Here is a 25,010-nt window from a genome sequence, read left to right on the forward strand (position 1 = left end):
CGTAATTGGGTTCGAACCAAGAATCCGATCGAGGGCATAACTACTGTTCGATCTAGGTTCCGGCTAGGCTATAACATTACAACTGGTTTGATCATTCACTTTGTCTTTAACTTCTTTATCTAGTATTCCTGATTATTTATGTTGAATCAATCCACATATCCTTAAAATCGCGTACAAATTTAATTGTTATCCGATTTAAGGATAAACAATCTCATTATGATTGCCTGAATTGGAGAAAGGTGGGGTCATTCTTCAGTGGGTTAATTTTAAGAATATTTCAATACTATAAGAAAGAAATTAAATTGTAAATTAAATGTCATTTTGTGCAACAAAATCCGATTATGTTTATGTGAATTTGCAAGGTTAATTAAAAAATTCCAGATTTAAGAAAATTTGACCTTTAATTCAAAAGGCAAAATGATATGAACCCCACTATAAATGTATTCAACTAAAAATGTTTTCTATTCAATCAACTCAAAAATATTTTTGAAAAGAACTCAAATATACATCAGCAAATGACGGCCATTACAAAGCACTTGATTTTCTTCATTTTACTTCTTTTTATCATTTTCCCTGCTCATGAATGTAAGTATAATTCATAAAATTCATTCTTTATTTCATTTTATATTTCCATTCTACTTGCAAAATAAAATGAAAATTAACCGCTTAATGCCTCCAATCTATTTAGTTATAATGACTTGTTTATTCTTTTTACAAGAAGTTTGTCAAAAAGTTGATTTAATGTTTTATAAATAAGCTTTAGAGTAAAAATATTGTATTATTGAAAGATATCATTAACAATTTTTTTTGTTTAAGTACTATAGAAACCTGCATTAATTAGGACCCGACTAAATCCATATTTGCGTTGAAAATTTTCATATTTGGAGTAAAACGCTCTCTAACAAATTCAATTTTAAAAAAAAAACGATAATGTATAGCCACTCTCAAAATAATATATATATATATATATATATATATATATATATATATATATATATATATATACACACACATATAATGTATGTTATATACAAATTTTATATATATTTTTGGCCACCGAATGTAAATAGTTGGCGCTAGTTAAAAGTAAAAAAAAACCCTTTAATTTTTTACATAGGGCTCGAACTCGAAATTTTTGATTAAGAATAAATGAATACTTACTCCAGCGTAACATTTATTGGTTATGATAATGAAAATAGTTTGAACTCTAGATGTAGTTGATTGATTGATTGATTGATACACCTTGACATAATGACTTACATTTTTCTTTTTTATTTTTGATTTTAACATAGGTGAAGAAGCAACAAGGAGCATAAATCTAAGGACTAAAAATATAAAAGATGAGAGACTTTTTAGTCCTGGCAAATGTTTCAATGTGCCATCAGAAGGAGGATGGTGTTGTGAAACAACTTCATTGTGTTATGTTGAGAAAGAGAAATGCTTGCACAAATGTCCCCATTTTCCTCCTCTAAATTAGCATATTCCTATTCCAAGAGTTTTGTTAAACATTTTAATTAATCCTCATATATGAAATTATTCCAATATGTTGCATTTTAATTATTCCATAAGTAAAGTATCCAATTAATCTTTCATTTCATTTTTACCTATGTTATTTACAGTATGCCAAATGGTAATACACAGATACGAAGTCAGGATTTAAAACTTATGCATTCTGAACGTACCATCGAATTTATAATGCATTTTAGTTTATTGGGTTCACAAATTGAACATTTATACATTTGCAATGACTTTCTTAATATAAATACAAAGTCTAAGCAAAAGTTAGTGGATTCATCAAAATCTTTTTTCGTAATGTTTACTATAGTTAAGTTATAAAACTTTACCTTCCTAAGATCATAATATATTTATATACGAAATAAAATAGAAATACCAAAATAATTAGCCTTTTCAATTTATATTTTCCAGATCCAAATTCAACATGAAATATAAAAACATTTAAATTCTTCAACTTAAACTGAATTGAAAAACTAGAATTCTAAATTTTAATTAATTAATTTTTCCATTTAATTCCAATAATTCACACTCCTATATATAGGGCAAAAGTTCTCTGTCTGCCGGTAAATGGTTATCTACTATTTGAAGTTGCCTAATATTAATTTTTGTTATATCTTTGGTTTATTCATATTTTTAAAATTGGCAAATAATCTATTACGTTTTCTTACTGTGTCAACGGTTCGATGCAGCTGTTTATTTTATATCATTGTTACGGCGTGCAACCCGATCTAATTAAATCATTGTTGCGGTGTGCAATGCGTTCCACATGTAATATCAAAAACAATCATAACCAGAGTCCCGACAAGGGATCAATCAAGAACTACACTATTCCGGCAAGGCAATCGACAGTATAAGTAAACTACGACCCGACAATGGAGAAACATCTATAACCAAACTTGTTCCAATATCTAACTACCTCAGCTAACACCAGTACTCAGTCATAACTAATTTCCATGAGAATAATCATAATCCTTGCTCAGTACAGAGAATCATCAAATTAATCATCCGTAGTATTATTTAAGAACACAACATAATTCAATTTAAGACTCACGGTCATGCTCGATACCAACGTATAGATACTCGTCACCATGTCTATACGTCATACTCAGCAAGAAACAAGTAGCAAATAGGACACAACTCCTAATACCTCAAGCTAAGGTTAGACCAAACACTTACCTCGACTCCAATGATCCAAATCAAGCCTCAAGCACAGCTTTTCCATTCGAACCCGACTCCAAATCAATCGTATCTAGACATATTTGACTCAATAACATCAATAAATACTAAACAATTCAATTCTAATGCTTAATTATAGATTTCCCAACATTCTTCCCAAAAATCCAAAAATCGACCACGGGCCTGCTTGGTCAAAATACGAGGTTCGGACCAAAATCCGATCACCCATTCACCCACGAGCCCGAATATGTAATCCGACCCTAAAACGAGGTCAAATTCTCAAATAATCAAAAAGCCTAACTCTACCCAAATCCCTGATTTTCTACCCTTAATCTCATATTTTAGGCCTAGAAATCTAATGGGTGTTGATAAAAATGGAAGAAAACGAGCTTAGAATTACATACCTATGAAGTTGTAGGCATATAAATTTTATTAATTTTAAATTCATAAAAGAATTTGGACTATATTTTAAATTCAAGATATATTGGTTCAAATAAATATATGGGCTAATATAATTGAATTAATTATATAGGTCCAATATATATATAGATTAAATAAATGAGTCTTAATCCATTGGGCTAACCCATTTAGTTGGGCTAAAGTGATGAGCCCACTTTATTAAGTACAAGATGTCATCTTCCTGGAGGCCCAGTTTGGTGCGACGTGTCAAACAACATGGCACGTCAAGTCAAACGGAAGAGCCAATGGGATCATGCCACATGTCAAAATGACAAGGCATGCCAAGTCACACTAAAAGACCAATGAAATCGTGCCATGTGTGCAAGTGACATGTTCTGGCCAATCAAATGACTACTTGTTCAAGAACAATTCAAGCTCAAGATCAATAACGAAGTCAAATCAAATACAAGGCGTTCAAGATCAAGGCTACTTGTTCGTGATAAAATTCGTGGCAACAATCAAAGTGTTCGCGACGGATAAATCAAATTCAAATCCAAGATCAAGCTCAAAGGCCCTTAAATTTATACTAGAAAAGTAGAATCAGAGGAATCATAGAGATTGTAACACTAAAATATTTGAAATAAAATACTACGATTGTTGCGATATTTTTCGGTCTTGATTTTATTTTCTCGACGCAAATTTATTGTCTACAGAAGCTAAGGTGAAGTTTCTCTTCAAAAATCGCCCAAGAGGTGTGGAGAAGAAGAAGTTTGTGAAAAATGGTGAAATTTCCGTAATACATTCTGTTTTTGAACTTAAAAATAACTGGGCGGATTTTGGTCTATGCGATCGCGAAGAAAGGAATGCGATCGCATAGTGGACTGGCTTCCTACGCTACACGATTGCGAATGAGGAAATGCAATCGCACAGAACAAGCTACCCCCGCCCCCAGCCTGCCTACCACTCTATGCAATCGCGGAATATGCTATGTGATCGCATAGTATTAAAGATTTCCTTCCTCAACACTGAGCTATGCGATCGCGAAAGGCCCTATGCGATCGCATAGTAGTCAACACCAAACACCAGAAACTGAAAAACCTGCAACTTTTATGAGTTCAAATCTTCCCGAAACCTATTCGAAACTCACTCGAGTCCTCGGGGCTCCAAACCAATAATGTATACTAACTCAAAAATATCATATGAACTTATCCGTGCGATCAAATCGCCAAATAACCTCTTAAACAACGAATTTAGCATGAAAATCTAAGGAAAATCTCAAAACTTTCAAAACATGAATTTTCACAACTACGGGTCCGAATCACCTCAAACGACTTCCGTTTCTTACCAAATTTCACAGACTTATCTTAGTTCACATATAAGACTTGTACCGGGCTCCGGAACCAGAATACAGACCCGATACCATCAAATTCTAATTGCATTTCATTCCAAAACTCATAGAAATTTTTAAAAAAAAAATTAAAAAAAAAACATTTTTTTTGCTTGTGACCTCGAAATTCTATTCCGGGCATACGCCCAAGTCCCATATTTTTTCACGGACCCTCCGGGACCGTCAAATCATGGGTCCAGATTCGTTTATCTAAAATATTGACCGAAGTCAACTTAAATGCATTTTAAGGCAAAATTTCAATATTTTTCACAGATTTTCATCAAGTAGTTTTTCGGCTACGCGCCCGGACTGCGCGCGCAAATCGAGATGATACTGAAAAAGATTTTTAAGGTCTCGAAACGCAGAATTCATTTTAAAAACAAGTGATGACCATATTTCCAACAATATTCAACTTATCCATGTATGTACTAACATGTATTATAACAATTTAAATCCCTACCCCTTTATAAAGACACAAGGAAAATACCCTTCTTTCAATAATTACTTGATTGTAAAATGATTTGAAAAAGGAAAAAGACAAAAGATAGTCAAATGATATTTGTGTATACGGGTAAAATCGAGGACAATGCACATTCCGATTTTTCGGTGAAGAAGACGGAAGAAGGGCACAAACGCACGAGGTTGAAACCGAAGGGGAGAGCCCTTCGTATCGAGATCCATGAAAGGTGAACGATGTGTTCATCATCGGGCGTAATAAAGCAACGCTTCCCAGGCCTAGAACAAGCTCTAAGACCTCGGGAAGTATGGCAAATGGTTACACACGACGGATAGAGGGCCGTGATATCCGTATCTAATCGGATATCACGGAACAGATCTAGCTCGATGTCGGTTACGGATCAATAATTTACGAAAAAAGAATATTTTACCTTTTTTAGACTTGTACTATAAATGAAACTCTCATATTATATAAAGGGAAAGTTTTTATTTCGTAAGGATGATTGTAATACTCAAATCAAGGCAATATAAATTCATTTTTTGCTTTCTAGCTATTGCAAAAGTTCTTATTTAACTATTTGTTCTTCATTCGTAATTGGGTTCGAACCAAGGATCCGATCGAGGGCATAACTACTGTTCAATCTAGGTTCCGGCTAGGCTATAACATTACAACTGGTTTGATCATTCACTTTGTCTTTAACTTCTTTATCTAGTATTCCTGATTATTTATGTTGAATCAATTCACATATCCTTAAAATCGCGTATAAATTTAATTGTTATCCGATTTAAGGATAAACAATCTCATTATGATTGCCTGAATTGGAGAAAGGTGGGGTCATTCTTCAGTGGGTTAATTTAAGAATATTTCAATACTATAAGAAAGAAATTAAATTGTAAATTAAATGTCATTTTGTGCAACAAAATCCGATTATGTTTATGTGAATTTGCAAGGTTAATTAAAAAATTCCAGATTTAAGAAAATTTGACCTTTAATTCAAAAGGCAAAATGATATGAACCCCACTATAAATGTATTCAACTAAAAATGTTTTCTATTCAATCAACTCAAAAATATTTTTGAAAAGAACTCAAATATACATCAGCAAATGACGGCCATTACAAAGCACTTGATTTTCTTCATTTTACTTCTTTTTATCATTTTCCCTGCTCATGAATGTAAGTATAATTCATAAAATTCATTCTTTATTTCATTTTATATTTCCATTCTACTTGCAAAATAAAATGAAAATTAACCGCTTAATGCCTCCAATCTATTTAGTTATAATGACTTGTTTATTCTTTTTACAAGAAGTTTGTCAAAAAGTTGATTTAATGTTTTATAAATAAGCTTTAGAGTAAAAATATTGTATTATTGAAAGATATCATTAACAATTTTTTTTGTTTAAGTACTATAGAAACCTGCATTAATTAGGACCCGACTAAATCCATATTTGCGTTGAAAATTTTCATATTTGGAGTAAAACGCTCTCTAACAAATTCAATTTTAAAAAAAAAACGATAATGTATAGCCACTCTCAAAATAATATATATATATATATATATATATATATATATATATATATATATATATATATATATATACACACACATATAATGTATGTTATATACAAATTTTATATATATTTTTGGCCACCGAATGTAAATAGTTGGCGCTAGTTAAAAGTAAAAAAAAACCCTTTAATTTTTTACATAGGGCTCGAACTCGAAATTTTTGATTAAGAATAAATGAATACTTACTCCAGCGTAACATTTATTGGTTATGATAATGAAAATAGTTTGAACTCTAGATGTAGTTGATTGATTGATTGATTGATACACCTTGACATAATGACTTACATTTTTCTTTTTTATTTTTGATTTTAACATAGGTGAAGAAGCAACAAGGAGCATAAATCTAAGGACTAAAAATATAAAAGATGAGAGACTTTTTAGTCCTGGCAAATGTTTCAATGTGCCATCAGAAGGAGGATGGTGTTGTGAAACAACTTCATTGTGTTATGTTGAGAAAGAGAAATGCTTGCACAAATGTCCCCATTTTCCTCCTCTAAATTAGCATATTCCTATTCCAAGAGTTTTGTTAAACATTTTAATTAATCCTCATATATGAAATTATTCCAATATGTTGCATTTTAATTATTCCATAAGTAAAGTATCCAATTAATCTTTCATTTCATTTTTACCTATGTTATTTACAGTATGCCAAATGGTAATACACAGATACGAAGTCAGGATTTAAAACTTATGCATTCTGAACGTACCATCGAATTTATAATGCATTTTAGTTTATTGGGTTCACTAATTGAACATTTATACATTTGCAATGACTTTCTTAATATAAATACAGAGTTTAAGCAAAAGTTAGTGGATTCGTCAGAATCTTTTTTCGTAATGTTTACTATAGTTAAGTTATAAAACTTTACCTTCCTAAGATCATAATATATTTATATACGAAATAAAATAGAAATACCAAAATAATTAGCCTTTTCAATTTATATTTTCCAGATCCAAATTCAACATGAAATATAAAAACATTTAAATTCTTCAACTTAAACTGAATTGAAAAACTAGAATTCTAAATTTTAATTAATTAATTTTTCCATTTAATTCCAATAATTCACACTCCTATATATAGGGCAAAAGTTCTCTGTCTGCCGGTAAATGGTTATCTACTATTTGAAGTTGCCTAATATTAATTTTTGTTATATCTTTGGTTTATTCATATTTTTAAAATTGGCAAATAATCTATTACGTTTTCTTACTGTGTCAACGGTTCGATGCAGCTGTTTATTTTATATCATTGTTACGGCGTGCAACCCGATCTAATTAAATCATTGTTGCGGTGTGCAATGCGTTCCACATGTAATATCAAAAACAATCATAACCAGAGTCCCGACAAGGGATCAATCAAGAACTACACTATTCCGGCAAGGCAATCGACAGTATAAGTAAACTACGACCCGACAATGGAGAAACATCTATAAACAAACTTGTTCCAATATCTAACTACCTCAGCTAACACCAGTACTCAGTCATAACTAATTTCCATGAGAATAATCATAATCCTTGCTCAGTACAGAGAATCATCAAATTAATCATCCGTAGTATTATTTAAGAACACAACATAATTCAATTTAAGACTCACGGTCATGCTCGATACCAACGTATAGATACTCGTCACCATGTCTATACGTCATACTCAGCAAGAAACAAGTAGCAAATAGGACACAACTCCTAATACCTCAAGCTAAGGTTAGACCAAACACTTACCTCGACTCCAATGATCCAAATCAAGCCTCAAGCACAGCTTTTCCATTCGAACCCGACTCCAAATCAATCGTATCTAGACATATTTGACTCAATAACATCAATAAATACTAAACAATTCAATTCTAATGCTTAATTATAGATTTCCCAACATTCTTCCCAAAAATCCAAAAATCGACCACGGGCCTGCTTGGTCAAAATACGAGGTTCGGACCAAAATCCGATCACCCATTCACCCACGAGCCCGAATATGTAATCCGACCCTAAAACGAGGTCAAATTCTCAAATAATCAAAAAGCCTAACTCTACCCAAATCCCTGATTTTCTACCCTTAATCTCATATTTTAGGCCTAGAAATCTAATGGGTGTTGATAAAAATGGAAGAAAACGAGCTTAGAATTACATACCTATGAAGTTGTAGGCATATAAATTTTATTAATTTTAAATTCATAAAAGAATTTGGACTATATTTTAAATTCAAGATATATTGGTTCAAATAAATATATGGGCTAATATAATTGAATTAATTATATAGGTCCAATATATATATAGATTAAATAAATGAGTCTTAATCCATTGGGCTAACCCATTTAGTTGGGCTAAAGTGATGAGCCCACTTTATTAAGTACAAGATGTCATCTTCCTGGAGGCCCAGTTTGGTGCGACGTGTCAAACAACATGGCACGTCAAGTCAAACGGAAGAGCCAATGGGATCATGCCACATGTCAAAATGACAAGGCATGCCAAGTCACACTAAAAGACCAATGAAATCGTGCCATGTGTGCAAGTGACATGTTCTGGCCAATCAAATGACTACTTGTTCAAGAACAATTCAAGCTCAAGATCAATAACGAAGTCAAATCAAATACAAGGCGTTCAAGATCAAGGCTACTTGTTCGTGATAAAATTCGTGGCAACAATCAAAGTGTTCGCGACGGATAAATCAAATTCAAATCCAAGATCAAGCTCAAAGGCCCTTAAATTTATACTAGAAAAGTAGAATCAGAGGAATCATAGAGATTGTAACACTAAAATATTTGAAATAAAATACTACGATTGTTGCGATATTTTTCGGTCTTGATTTTATTTTCTCGACGCAAATTTATTGTCTACAGAAGCTAAGGTGAAGTTTCTCTTCAAAAATCGCCCAAGAGGTGTGGAGAAGAAGAAGTTTGTGAAAAATGGTGAAATTTCCGTAATACATTCTGTTTTTGAACTTAAAAATAACTGGGCGGATTTTGGTCTATGCGATCGCGAAGAAAGGAATGCGATCGCATAGTGGACTGGCTTCCTACGCTACACGATTGCGAATGAGGAAATGCAATCGCACAGAACAAGCTACCCCCGCCCCCAGCCTGCCTACCACTCTATGCAATCGCGGAATATGCTATGTGATCGCATAGTATTAAAGATTTCCTTCCTCAACACTGAGCTATGCGATCGCGAAAGGCCCTATGCGATCGCATAGTAGTCAACACCAAACACCAGAAACTGAAAAACCTGCAACTTTTATGAGTTCAAATCTTCCCGAAACCTATTCGAAACTCACTCGAGTCCTCGGGGCTCCAAACCAATAATGTATACTAACTCAAAAATATCATATGAACTTATCCGTGCGATCAAATCGCCAAATAACCTCTTAAACAACGAATTTAGCATGAAAATCTAAGGAAAATCTCAAAACTTTCAAAACATGAATTTTCACAACTACGGGTCCGAATCACCTCAAACGACTTCCGTTTCTTACCAAATTTCACAGACTTATCTTAGTTCACATATAAGACTTGTACCGGGCTCCGGAACCAGAATACAGACCCGATATCATCAAATTCTAATTGCATTTCATTCCAAAACTCATAGAAATTTTTAAAAAAAAAATTAAAAAAAAAACATTTTTTTTGCTTGTGACCTCGAAATTCTATTCCGGGCATACGCCCAAGTCCCATATTTTTTCACGGACCCTCCGGGACCGTCAAATCATGGGTCCAGATTCGTTTATCTAAAATATTGACCGAAGTCAACTTAAATGCATTTTAAGGCAAAATTTCAATATTTTTCACAGATTTTCATCAAGTAGTTTTTCGGCTACGCGCCCGGACTGCGCGCGCAAATCGAGATGATACTGAAAAAGATTTTTAAGGTCTCGAAACGCAGAATTCATTTTAAAAACAAGTGATGACCATATTTCCAACAATATTCAACTTATCCATGTATGTACTAACATGTATTATAACAATTTAAATCCCTACCCCTTTATAAAGACACAAGGAAAATACCCTTCTTTCAATAATTACTTGATTGTAAAATGATTTGAAAAAGGAAAAAGACAAAAGATAGTCAAATGATATTTGTGTATACGGGTAAAATCGAGGACAATGCACATTCCGATTTTTCGGTGAAGAAGACGGAAGAAGGGCACAAACGCACGAGGTTGAAACCGAAGGGGAGAGCCCTTCGTATCGAGATCCATGAAAGGTGAACGATGTGTTCATCATCGGGCGTAATAAAGCAACGCTTCCCAGGCCTAGAACAAGCTCTAAGACCTCGGGAAGTATGGCAAATGGTTACACACGACGGATAGAGGGCCGTGATATCCGTATCTAATCGGATATCACGGAACAGATCTAGCTCGATGTCGGTTACGGATCAATAATTTACGAAAAAAGAATATTTTACCTTTTTTAGACTTGTACTATAAATGAAACTCTCATATTATATAAAGGGAAAGTTTTTATTTCGTAAGGATGATTGTAATACTCAAATCAAGGCAATATAAATTCATTTTTTGCTTTCTAGCTATTGCAAAAGTTCTTATTTAACTATTTGTTCTTCATTCGTAATTGGGTTCGAACCAAGGATCCGATCGAGGGCATAACTACTGTTCAATCTAGGTTCCGGCTAGGCTATAACATTACAACTGGTTTGATCATTCACTTTGTCTTTAACTTCTTTATCTAGTATTCCTGATTATTTATGTTGAATCAATTCACATATCCTTAAAATCGCGTATAAATTTAATTGTTATCCGATTTAAGGATAAACAATCTCATTATGATTGCCTGAATTGGAGAAAGGTGGGGTCATTCTTCAGTGGGTTAATTTAAGAATATTTCAATACTATAAGAAAGAAATTAAATTGTAAATTAAATGTCATTTTGTGCAACAAAATCCGATTATGTTTATGTGAATTTGCAAGGTTAATTAAAAAATTCCAGATTTAAGAAAATTTGACCTTTAATTCAAAAGGCAAAATGATATGAACCCCACTATAAATGTATTCAACTAAAAATGTTTTCTATTCAATCAACTCAAAAATATTTTTGAAAAGAACTCAAATATACATCAGCAAATGACGGCCATTACAAAGCACTTGATTTTCTTCATTTTACTTCTTTTTATCATTTTCCCTGCTCATGAATGTAAGTATAATTCATAAAATTCATTCTTTATTTCATTTTATATTTCCATTCTACTTGCAAAATAAAATGAAAATTAACCGCTTAATGCCTCCAATCTATTTAGTTATAATGACTTGTTTATTCTTTTTACAAGAAGTTTGTCAAAAAGTTGATTTAATGTTTTATAAATAAGCTTTAGAGTAAAAATATTGTATTATTGAAAGATATCATTAACAATTTTTTTTGTTTAAGTACTATAGAAACCTGCATTAATTAGGACCCGACTAAATCCATATTTGCGTTGAAAATTTTCATATTTGGAGTAAAACGCTCTCTAACAAATTCAATTTTAAAAAAAAAACGATAATGTATAGCCACTCTCAAAATAATATATATATATATATATATATATATATATATATATATATATATATATATACACACACACATATTATGTATGTTATATACAAATTTTATATATATTTTTGGCCACCGAATGTAAATAGTTGGCGCTAGTTAAAAGTAAAAAAAAACCCTTTAATTTTTTACATAGGGCTCGAACTCGAAATTTTTGATTAAGAATAAATGAATACTTACTCCAGCGTAACATTTATTGGTTATGATAATGAAAATAGTTTGAACTCTAGATGTAGTTGATTGATTGATTGATTGATACACCTTGACATAATGACTTACATTTTTCTTTTTTATTTTTGATTTTAACATAGGTGAAGAAGCAACAAGGAGCATAAATCTAAGGACTAAAAATATAAAAGATGAGAGACTTTTTAGTCCTGGCAAATGTTTCAATGTGCCATCAGAAGGAGGATGGTGTTGTGAAACAACTTCATTGTGTTATGTTGAGAAAGAGAAATGCTTGCACAAATGTCCCCATTTTCCTCCTCTAAATTAGCATATTCCTATTCCAAGAGTTTTGTTAAACATTTTAATTAATCCTCATATATGAAATTATTCCAATATGTTGCATTTTAATTATTCCATAAGTAAAGTATCCAATTAATCTTTCATTTCATTTTTACCTATGTTATTTACAGTATGCCAAATGGTAATACACAGATACGAAGTCAGGATTTAAAACTTATGCATTCTGAACGTACCATCGAATTTATAATGCATTTTAGTTTATTGGGTTCACTAATTGAACATTTATACATTTGCAATGACTTTCTTAATATAAATACAGAGTTTAAGCAAAAGTTAGTGGATTCGTCAGAATCTTTTTTCGTAATGTTTACTATAGTTAAGTTATAAAACTTTACCTTCCTAAGATCATAATATATTTATATACGAAATAAAATAGAAATACCAAAATAATTAGCCTTTTCAATTTATATTTTCCAGATCCAAATTCAACATGAAATATTAAAACATTTAAATTCTTCAACTTAAACTGAATTGAAAAACTAGAATTCTAAATTTTAATTAATTAATTTTTCCATTTAATTCCAAAAATTCACACTCCTATATATAGGGCAAAAGTTCTCTGTCTGCCGGTAAATGGTTGTCTACTATTTGAAGTTGCTTAATATTAATTTTTGTTACATCTTTGGTTTATTCATCTATATCTATATCTATATCTATATTTATATCTATATCTATACTATATTAAAAACACGAACGTCCTTAGCGAAATATCGTTCGCCTATTTTACCCTTTGAAAATAAAGTATACACTAGACAAAATAGTCATTTAACTATTTTCCTAATATCTATGACTTTAAAATTACCTAAATTTCAATATTATCTTTTTCCTTATTTAAACTATATAATATACCATATTTATAAAAGACATACCAGCATAATCAATGTAAGAAACTAGCGTGTACTAGAACTCATTCAAGGTTTAGGAGTGTTGTCTTTGTTTTAGAATTATTGCCGGTTAATTCTTTAGAATTTTACTATTTTAGTAAAAAATAAAAGAAAATTAATTGAAAGAGAATAAATATAAATTATTACTCTTTTAGTGTGAATATTTTAAAGGTTATTCACTATCCTCTTTACAACAAATAACTTAAAGTAATGAAAGGGTGCATGTGCATTAAAATTTACCAATAAGTAATAGATTTAATTTTAGGTCCATATTGTTGAAGTTTCCTATACATGGTAAATCAAACTTATAAACCTAACATGATGAGTAAAAAAATATATCTATAAATAAGTTTACCAAAGACAACAATGCAATTATTAAAATAATTACAATTATATTATAGTAATAATAAACTATAATGTATTTTAAATTTTTCGTTGAAGTTATACATGTTAAAGCACAAACTCGGTTAGATAATTGAAGTATAAATAAGAAACCAAAATTTATATATCTAAATTAATGGTAATAAATTGTACCTTTTCTTTATAAGAAATTGAAGGATACAATAGTAAAAAATAAAGTATATTATAAATAAGTCGTCATTTTTAATGTTTTCCTTTTCTGACATCCAGTCCTACGAATGCTAATCTCACTATATTTTTTATATTAAACTATTTATAGTAGTTATTAACTCAATCGTAATTACTTTTATAACTTTATAATATCAAGTTTATACATATTGAAGTCTCATGTACATCACAAACCAAACCTATAAACATATTAGGAACTATCTATAACTAAGTTTAAAAATGACAAGACTATATTTGAAAATAATATAATTATAGTAATAATAACTATAATGTATTTTAATATTTTTGTCGAACGTATATATGTTAAAGCTCAAACGCAATCAGATAAGTGAAACATAAATAAGATAAATTTATATATCGAAATTATACTAATAAATGGTATGTATTTTTGTAAGAAATTTAAGAATGAAATAGTAGGAAAAAATATATTTTAAACAACTTTTCATTTTTTCGTTGCATTTAGTCCAACAAATGACAATGCCTAGCTCTATTTTTTTATTAAATTATTTATTATAAGATATTAATTCAATCACATTCATTTTTTAGACTTTACATTGTCAATATTAATTTTTGGAGCTATAAGACTAACCTTTTATTCTCTTTTGTGTTTTGTTTTTAGTATTAAGTCATTAAAATAACAATAATTTTCATGAGATCTCACACGTACTCATAAATCACAATAAATCATCTAAAAACTTTTGTCGGCCAAGATTTCTTCATTTATTGAGTTAACTAAATGGAAACACCATTCAACAGTTCCAAGAATATTCCTTTAACTTTTATTATATAATTTAAAATTAGTCAAATATATAGTCGAATAATATTTACGTAATTTTTTAAAAATTGTGTACTCATTAATATAGGTACACGCGCAACGCGAGTACCATAAAGCTAGTATTTTAAAATTGGCAAATAATCTATTACGTTTTCTTACTGTGTCAACGGTTCGATGCAGCTGTTTATTTTATATCATTGTTACGGCGTGCAACCCGATCTAATTAAATCATTGTTGCTAAAATTAAATTTTTGAAATCGGCTAAATCATGTCAATTTCTCTTTGGTATCAACACGATTAAGTTAATATTTGGTATTTTTTTTCATAAATGTTATGCAAAAATCACTAATAGAAGTTAAAGCGTGATAACATGCGTACTTGCATAAACAATAACAATAAAATTAGTATAATCTCAGAAGTGGGGTCTGGGGAGGGTAGTGTGCACGCAGACTTTAACCCTACCTTGTAAAAGTAGGGGGCTATTTCCGAAACGCTAAACAGGGAGAACAAGCGTACTTGTATAGGACTTTCGCAAAGCCATTTAGATATTTTTACTGTTTAAAAGTTGATGAATCAAGGAAACATAAAAGATGGCTAAAATAAAAATCAAACTCACTATTCTATAGCAGCATAAAATAATTAAGCAAAGATAAGAGAAATATGAACCACACAAGTTAAAAATACATTAATCAAGCTGAGACTCAAGAATAAAGCATATTGGAAGATTAAATATCCAACAAGAGAAATCTAAATCGAGAGAAAAGATATTCAATAACTTTGTGACTTGCTACTCAAGATCGCTAGAATATCATTACCTGTTGGCTTGTAGTCGTTTCCATAATTTTAAGGCCCAAGGAAAAAAATTTAATGCTTTATTATTTTTACACTGAATATGTAAAATATATTATAATATAAATTTATTCTGTATAGTTTAATATTTACGATTTATTATATAAAATTTAAAAAATATTATAATTATTCGAGATAATTATAAATTTATATAAAAATCTAACATTTTATTAAAAAAAAAAATTAATAACTAATTCAGTACGGTTCAATCAGCTTAATTAAGATGGGTGAAAAAGAAAATTAGAGCAAACATTAGATTTTTTTTTTTCTTTTCCCCTTACAACGGGATTAAGATAAGACCAAAGGACCAAATTTTTTGATTTTCCGTGAATACCCCTCTATATATATATTCCAAAATTTGCATTTTTCGTTTCTGTTTCTTTTTTCATTTTTTTTTCTTTTCGTTTTCCGTTTTCATTTTTTCTCTTTTCGTTTTCCGTTTTCAAAGTCCTTTCGTCGCCTTTTCCTTCTCAGATTACAGAGGAATTAGACAGGTACCAGGAAATGACTTATTTCTTCTATTTGTGGTTTTAGATTTTAATTTTCTTTTTTTTCCATTTTAATTTCCGGAATTTTCCTTTTTTGGATTGCTTTTTGTGATTTTGTTTGCTAATTTGTGTACTTCGTGTGTTCGATCTGTTATTCCTGTTGCGTGAGAGGTGTTTGATTAGAATTTTATGGTGTGATCTGAACTGGGTTATTGAGGAAATTAAAACTGGAAAATTAGTTTTATTACTTTAATTGTGTAACGGGTTTGGTAGAGGTATTGGTTTTCTAATGGGAAGATTTCGATTTAATTGGTTAATTTGTAGTTTGATTGCATAAATCGTGAAAACACTTTGGTAGGTTATTTGGGTTTTGCTATATAAAGAGGAAAGATTGAGAGTGACAATAATACATGAAAAGCTAGAAGAGAAGTTCAACAAGCAGTCACCTACACTAGCAAAGATAACTTAAGAGGTTAACCAATTAGAACTAATAATTTAAAACCAATACAATGTCGGAGACAAGCTTGATATATTAATATGTTTAGAAGTTTCACATAAGGCACTAGTATTTTCAACTCTATATACTGTTTTTAGGTCACCGTACTTGCTCAATGTCTATGTTTTCTTATATTGCATTTACTTTAGTCCTGTTGTAAGTAGAGTGCCATGAGAAGTGAAGAATTAGATACCAAAATCAAAATTACAAAATAAAATGGTTGTCTTGTTTCAATATGATCTAGATGTACATGGGGATATGTCCTCTTGATTTTATTCTTCCGAATTTGAAGGACTCCATATCATATTCAAGTGCTTTGTGTTCTTTTCACTTTTTAATTGACTATTAAGGAAGATATAAAAAAAATATCATGGTATGCATTGCATTAGTTACACTTACACATGTACGAATCTATAAAAACACAGGAAGAATGAGACTTTAATAGATGCTAATTAACTAAAGCATTAACATAATATGGTTTAGATTTTGCTATTTAGTGATAGAAAAAATTGCAAAACTTAAACACAGTTATACCATTTCTGGTGACTTTGCTTTCTTCGTCGCCAGTTTCTCATTCTTTAATTCTTTAATTCCAAGCTTTGCAAGGAAAGATCCATTTGTTTTAGAGCAACTTACTTTAGATCGTCATACAAGCACGTTGTATTATTTAAAACAAGTTTTATATCTTCTGCTATTTGTTTGTCCAAAGTTTGTCAATCTAGCACTCATACATGCTTGTAAATAGTCGTGACTGTCCCTTTTCGGCATATTCACTTATGCCCATATACAAATATGTTTTCAGAGTAGTTTCCTATATGTTATTAGGTTGTTTCGACTGCCTAGTTTCTCGTACATTTTGCCGTTTAGACTACCTAGTTTCTCGTATGTGATTGTGGCGCTCAGAACCGTCGAGATTTTTTGATACAATTGGAACAACTCTAGTTCATGCGAGTTTCTAGGACTCTCCCACCTTGGACATTCTTTTCACAGTTCTCTCTGGTGTCGTACTTTCTCTCTTAATTGAATCAGTTTGCCTTGCATATATTTTCTTCTGGATCAAGCTGTGTTTCATCCTTAATGGTACACTTAAGAATTAAGTCAAGGAAGAAACAAGGTTTAATGCAAAAGAAAGTATGGTTGCATTTTATGATTTTATCATAAACTCGCTTATGGTGCAAGCTACACTGATTTAATTAAGAAAAAACGTAAGATGCCTGAGAAAGTTATGGAAGGAGTCCTTGAAAACCGTATGACGTGGAGTTGTTCCACTTGTGTCTGAAAATCTGGATGGTCTATGGGTGCTAGAATCATGTACATGAATCTAGCAAGCTAAGCAATCTGGATGTCAACATATATGGGAAACTAAACCGTCGAAACAACCTAACATATGGTAAACTAGGAAGGAAAACATACTGGAAAATGATCGTAAGTCACAACAGTTAATCATACTGAAAATGGGACAGTCAGGATCATTTATAAGCTTATAATGAGTACTAGATTGGCAAGCTTTAGATAAACGAATAGCAGATGAATTAAAACTTGTTTTATATATTGTTGCACGCTTGCGTAGTATCCAAATCAAGTTGCCTCTAAGACCGTTGGCTTGGAATTAGGGATTAAGTATGGGGAGCTGGTGGCGAAGAAATCGAAGTCGCCAAAAATGGTATAATCGCATTCAATTTTGCAATCTTTTCTTATTATTGAATAGCACACTTTAAATTATGCTATGCTCATGCCTTAGTTAATCAGATACCATATATGTTTTTTCCGTGTTCCGCCCTAATGGTCTATTATGGAAAGTGGATAAAACAATTGGACAGGATATGAAGTCATTAATTTTTGGAAGAATGAAATTAAGAAGATATATCTTTTATGTACATATGCATCAGAATAGTTACCAAGGAAATCTTCCTATCAATACTAGTTTCATAATTTGATTCAACTTTGGTATCTAATTCTTCCATAGGGAACTTTCAAACAATTTTTATCATTTGCATGGGACTCCAGTTGCAACAGGCCTACTCTGAATATAAGAAAATTTGAAAAATAAATAAGAAATAGTGAAGTGTGAGTATGGACCTAAAAACAGTATATAGAATCGTAAATGCCAGTGTCTTGTATTTAACTTCTAACATATCAAGTTTGCCTCGTCATTATATTGGTTTAAATTAACTAACTAGTTAGCCTTTGTAGGTATTTTTGGGCTGGTTGCTTGTTGAATTTCTCTTCTAGCTTCTCATGTAGTATTGTCACTCTCTTCTCAATGAATCTAAATCTTCTCAACTTGTGATAAGACTAAAATGGTATGCAAGCTGGATTCCTTAAACAGGGATCCAACGTAACTACACAGGCCGAAAAAGAAAGAAAGGTACATGAAGCAATTAGCTAAAAACAAGTATAAGAACTTGGCCAACTAATTAACAATCAAATACAAGACTCAATCCAACTAAGTAGGGTCAATAAAGGAAGTCTATCACATAAGGTTCTTTTTTCATGTTGATTATCGTTTTCTTCTATAGTGTTTGCACAAAGATCATCAATATCAAGCCCAATTGTCGAGGACACAATTCAAGTCAACTCTGTCTCTCATTTTCTGAACTTTTGTTTTTATTTTTACTTTCTCTGAAGTTGTTTTTCTCCCTTAAATTCTGAAGATTTTTTTCTTTCGGCGTCAAACTTTTGGTTGCAGGGTTGAATTTGAGTTCGGAGATGTTAGAGCAGTTACTGATATTCACTAGAGGGGGTTTGATCCTCTGGACATGTAAAGAGCTTGGAAATGCTCTTAGAGGCTCCCCAATTGACACATTGATTCGTTCGTGTCTTTTGGAGGAACGTTCAGGTGCTGCATCATACAATTATGATGTTCCTGGAGCTGCATACACTCTTAAATGGACTTTCCACAACGAACTCGGGCTTGTTTTTGTTGCTGTCTATCAGCGGATTCTCCATCTTTTGTATGTGGATGAGTTGCTTGCTATGGTTAAACGTGAATTCTCTGAGATTTATGAATCCAAAAAGACTGTATACAATGAATTCGATGATATTTTCCAGCAGCTCCGGAAAGAGGCCGAGGCTCGTGCTGAGGATATCAAGAAATCGAAGCCGGTGACAAAGCCTGTCAACAATAATCTTGGTAAGAAGCAAGGCCAGGTGCAAAAGGGTGGTACTAATGGAGGCAACAATAAAAAGGGTGGTAGTGACTCAGGAAACGATGGTGGAGATGGCGATAAAGTGAAAGGGGATGTTAAGGAGAATGGGCATTCTAACGGAAGTATTGTAAATGGAGTAGTGCAGGTTAACGGTAAAGAGAACAGGAATTCCGCTGCTGGGGCTTTTGATGTAAATAAGCTACAGAAGCTCAGGGTTAAAGGTGGAAAGAAAGCAGATACTGTTGTAAACAAAGGCTCCAAGGCAGAGCCTACAAAAAAGATAAAGAAGAATCGAGTTTGGGATGATTCACCTTCTGAGCCAAAATTAGATTTCACAAATCCTGTGAGTGAGAATGGGAATGAGAATGTGACAGTTGTGGCAGCAGAACAAGGTGACAGTATGATGGACAAAGAGGAGATATTAAGTAGTGATAGTGAGACCGGGGATGATGAAGAACCATGGAAAGACAACAAGGTTGAAGCAAAGAAGAAAGGCTGGTTCTCATCCATGTTCCAGAGGTAAATTCTCATCCACGGTTGATAGCAGGACAGGTCAGGATCATTAAATTGCTATCCAAATGCTTTGGTTTTGTTTATTACTTTTGTTTATGAGGTTTGCATCAGTTGTTCTTCTCCTGTTCACTCGAAGAGAAAAGTACATTCAGGAAATCTCATTTAATTGATGACGGTGTCAATATTTTTTCAGAAAGTTTTAATATCACTGAATTTGACCCTTAAATTATCTTTTGATACCGTAGGATGTGTTAAGGAGTTAAAGTTTTGATTACCCTTTAATGCCATTTCGCGGTTAGTTTCTCTGAAGGGATCCAAATTTTTTAATTATAGACTTGCTTAAGACAAAAGAAGTATACAGTTATTTACATTCTCTCTACTTTGTGAATTAAATTTGATTCGAGTCATAAGAAGCAGAGAAAATTAGGGAAACACATGAATCCAGTTTCAGTTCCTACTTTTCATTGTACTGCATTTGATTTATATAGAATATCCAATTTTCAGTCATCTGAATTTCTATCTCACTATGGATTACTGGCTCACCTAAATAATTAGAATTGCTTTTGTGTATCCAGTATCGCAGGTAAGGCAAACTTGGAGAAGACTGACCTGGAACCAGCTCTGAAAGCTCTTAAGGACAGGCTGATGACCAAGAATGTGGTAAGTTAAATAGTTACTTACCCCCCCCCCCCCCAGCTCTTCCAATTGTAAAGTAAAAGAGAGATTTCCTTTAGTAGATGACCAAATTTCTCTCAGAGGCTTTCATGTTAAACTTGGTTGACCAGTTTTGTGCATATTTTACAGGCTGAGGAAATAGCTGAAAAGCTGTGTGAATCAGTTGCAGCAAGTCTGGAGGGTAAAAAACTTACCTCATTTACAAGAATATCTTCAACAGTTCAGGTAAGCAAGTAGGAACCTCTCATAATTTTAGAAAGTGCAATGTCTTAATACTAAGCTTTAAAGGGTGGCAAATGATGTGGTGTAATCCCAAATTAACTGGAGTTGGTTGTATGAGTTCTCTACATCCATTCCGTTCCATTTGGGGCCATTTCATTCCACTACTCAATAAAGACAAATTAGGAACTCCAAAATGGAGACATCCATTCTATGCCGATGATATCATTTTCTCAAAAAGAGTTAGTCTAGATATGTGAATTTTCTTAAAGTAGGCATCACAATCCCGTCTAATCTTACCTCAATGTCATTCTTCTTTTACTGGCTAAACTTGCAATGCAGGTATTCTGTTGCACTCCTACTTATTCTAAATCTACTCGGTAGAGTGCTATTTGTGTACGATATCGTTCTCTACATCCATTCTTTGCCGATGATATCATTTTCTCAAAAAGAGTTAGTCTAGATATGTGAATTTTCTTAAAGTAGGCATCACAATCCCATCTAATCTTACCTCAATGTCATTCTTCTTTTGCTGGATAAATGTCACAGGGGTGATTTGTGTCACTCGAACTCAGCCCGAGGTTCACCTCCGTGCGACAGTCAAGCCCAGCCTTGACTTCAGCCTTTCCAACACTTAGTTTTATTTTTAGGGACGTTTGCACTTAGAATGAAAATAGGCAGCAAAAACAGTAGATAAAGGCACACGATATACAGGAATTTCTTCCCAACTTGTATTAATAAGTGAATACAAGAACACAATAGCCAACCCTATGGCCAAGACAAAGAATTCCCTAATTCCCTGCCCCAAAATGGTTTTCCCACCCTTAGGAAAATGACTTAGACGTATTTGGCTTCACAATGCCTTAGACTAAGTTCTCTCTCTCCGTTTTGGACAGCCTAAGCAAGAATTTATAAGGCTACAATCAGTTGACAAGCCCCAACTGATGGGCAACAAGTTAAGACAAAGTACAAAAACGTGGGCACACTTTTAGGCCATGATCAGCATGTCTTGGAAGAGGTTGCAACTGCCAACTGCTTCCCATGTGCTTTGCACATGTTTTCCAACTGCTGCTTGTGCACAGCATGGTCTGATTTTCGCCCAGCTGCTTTGTGCCAAGGCTGGCATTGCGCCCAACCTTGCCTTTGACACTGCTCCGCGCCAATGTCATTGCCACAACTCGCCGCCCACTGACTTAGCCACACACGTTCATTGTCACAGCTGCCTGCCCAAGTCAAGTCGCCCCCGACTTGATCAAATCTGTCCGTAGCATTTGTCATTGCTTGTCCCGCCTTTTCTTGCCTTGCCTTGCCATGTCTTTGCCCCTGCTTGACATGGCTTTGCCTTGCCATTGTTTTGCCAACCCGCACATCTAAGTAAAATGCGCCTTGCTTCCGTTCAAGGTGCGTTTGTCGAACCCCGCATTGTCCGTCATGCCGAACAGCCCTTCATGATGTTGCCCCATTTTTCAGGTTGTGTGCCAAGGCCATCATGAGAATCCTTGTCACAACCCACACCTGCCGAAGACCTTTGTCAAGGGGCTAACAATAAACTTGCAATGCAGGTATTTTGTTGCACTCCTACTTATTCTAAATCTACTCGGTAGAGTGTTTCTCCAAATTCTAGCTTTTTGTTGGCTTACTTTCTAGTTTCGTTAATTAGCACGATATCGTCCACAAATAGCACTCACCATGGAACCATATCTTGTACACTACTAATTGACTCATTAATATTCAAGGTAAATGAGTATGGCTCAAGGTAGATCCGTAGTGCAAACACACGATTACAGAAATATCCATTGTGTATATCTAACCACACTGTTTTCACAGTTGTGACTGTTCCTTACATATTCTTTGTGGCATTTATTTGTTTGATAGAAATTCCTTATTTAGCCAGCCATGAAAAGATTTATAAGCCCAAAAATCTTTGGATTCTCCTGCTCCCTCGCTCCCCATCCAACTAGGAAAAGAAAGAAGATTCAAAGAGGTATTTAAAACCAGAATAATTGCATGCGGAAACTTGAAATATCTTTTCAGTCCATCTTTTTCCTATGTGGTCTAATCTGAACTCTGAACATATTACTATGGTGTGCTGAATTGATTGAAACAGGCAGCAATGGAGGAGGCTCTTGTCCGCATTTTGACTCCCAAGCGCTCCATTGATATTCTAAGGGATGTTCATGCTGCAAAGGAGCAAGGAAAACCATATGTTGTGGTTTTTGTTGGAGTTAATGGAGTTGGAAAGTCTACCAATCTTGCTAAGGTTAAACTAATATGAGCTTTTGTTTTTAATTATTCAAAGTGCCTTCTTATATTAACTAAGAGGGTTCCATCTGCCATTCTGCAGGTTGCTTATTGGCTTTTGCAGCATAATATCAATGTCATGATGGCTGCTTGTGACACATTCCGGTCAGGAGCAGTTGAACAGCTACGCACTCATGCACGTAGGCTTCAGGTATGTCATGATTTGAAGTCTATGTTTATGGAAATTCTTGATGTTCACTGGGTGGAAACGTTTTACAAGCTGATGACTCGTTTTAATTTTCTGTTTATCAGATCCCAATATTTGAGAAGGGGTATGAGAAGGATCCTGCTATTGTTGCTAAAGAAGCAATTCAGGAGGCTAACCGAAATGGTTCCGATGTTGTTCTTGTCGATACAGCTGGTCGGATGCAGGTAGAATTGAATTTTGAAGCTTCACATCTCAAAGTTACCAACATGTCCAATGTTTCTGGGGCGTGGGGGTCCCTCTACGAGTTCTAGCTTATTTGGTGGAATTTGGTGATTGTATATGTTGTTTCCTTAACCCATTTATTCGTTAGCATTTATTTACACCCAAGATTCATGTTCCACAGGATAATGAACCATTGATGCGAGCATTGTCAAAGCTTATATATGTCAATAGTCCAGATCTGATCCTTTTTGTTGGAGAGGCACTTGTCGGCAATGATGCTGTTGATCAACTGTCAAAGTTTAACCAGGTTTGCTTATACATGGTTATGATACTTTATTTTCATAGTTTCTTTGTATCTGCATCTTATGCTCTATTTGCTCTTGATTTCTCTTTGCAGAAATTGGGTGACCTCTCACCTTCACCAAATCCGAGGTTAATTGATGGAATTTTGCTGACCAAGTTTGACACTATCGATGACAAGGTACATGATCTTGGTCGATTCCATTATAAATATGTTTTGATCTCTTCCTTCCAACAAATACATAGCACCGTTCTTTTTGCTTACCATATGATTAACATTCTTATGTTCATCCTTTTGTTTCGGTCATAGGTGGGTGCAGCGTTATCCATGGTTTACATATCCGGAGCCCCGGTCATGTTTGTGGGATGTGGGCAGTCATATACAGACTTGAAGAAGCTGAATGTTAAGTCCATTGTCAAGACACTCCTCAAATGAGATTTCCATGTCCATCTAAGCCTTTGTTTGGCTTTTAAGATGTTGTCCTTAGAAAAAATGAACACTTTGTAATGCTTGCTGGTGTTTGTTTGTATATACTCTCCCATCTGTGATCTCACTATTTTGACTTCTAAGGTGAATCAAATTGTCTATATGGAGTGTGTTATATATTAAAACACCCCCCCTTCAACCCCCCCCCCCCAAACTTTTTTTTTCTTTTCCTCTGCTATTTTAATTTTTGCCGAGTGACTTTCCAATTGAAGAATTAACCCAAATAGTCGTTCACCTAACTGCTTAAACTAAACACAATTGATGGATGTATTATATATGCTTAATCAATATGTAATATATGTAAAACTGTGTATAATCAATGTATGGTTTATGTATATTGGCTAGAAAAAGCAAATA

At 33.1% G+C, this 25,010-nt stretch overlaps 1 protein-coding gene across 1 annotated transcript; it reads left to right on the top strand.

Annotated features, from left to right (window-relative positions):
* Nucleotides 1-16,013: 16,013 nt before the first annotated feature.
* LOC107822948 (uncharacterized) lies at nucleotides 16,014-24,772 on the top strand. The gene is made up of 10 exons (XM_075221416.1): nucleotides 16,014-16,149; nucleotides 19,329-20,307; nucleotides 20,877-20,961; nucleotides 21,106-21,201; nucleotides 23,303-23,455; nucleotides 23,540-23,647; nucleotides 23,749-23,868; nucleotides 24,048-24,173; nucleotides 24,264-24,347; nucleotides 24,477-24,772. Exons 2-10 carry the CDS (start codon nucleotides 19,349-19,351, stop codon nucleotides 24,600-24,602), a joined length of 1,857 nt encoding a protein of 618 aa, XP_075077517.1. The 5' UTR covers nucleotides 16,014-16,149; nucleotides 19,329-19,348; the 3' UTR covers nucleotides 24,603-24,772.
* Nucleotides 24,773-25,010: the final 238 nt, after the last annotated feature.

Source organism: Nicotiana tabacum, chromosome 9 (assembly GCF_000715075.1).
Source record: "Nicotiana tabacum cultivar K326 chromosome 9, ASM71507v2, whole genome shotgun sequence".
Lineage (NCBI taxonomy): Eukaryota > Viridiplantae > Streptophyta > Magnoliopsida > Solanales > Solanaceae > Nicotiana > Nicotiana tabacum.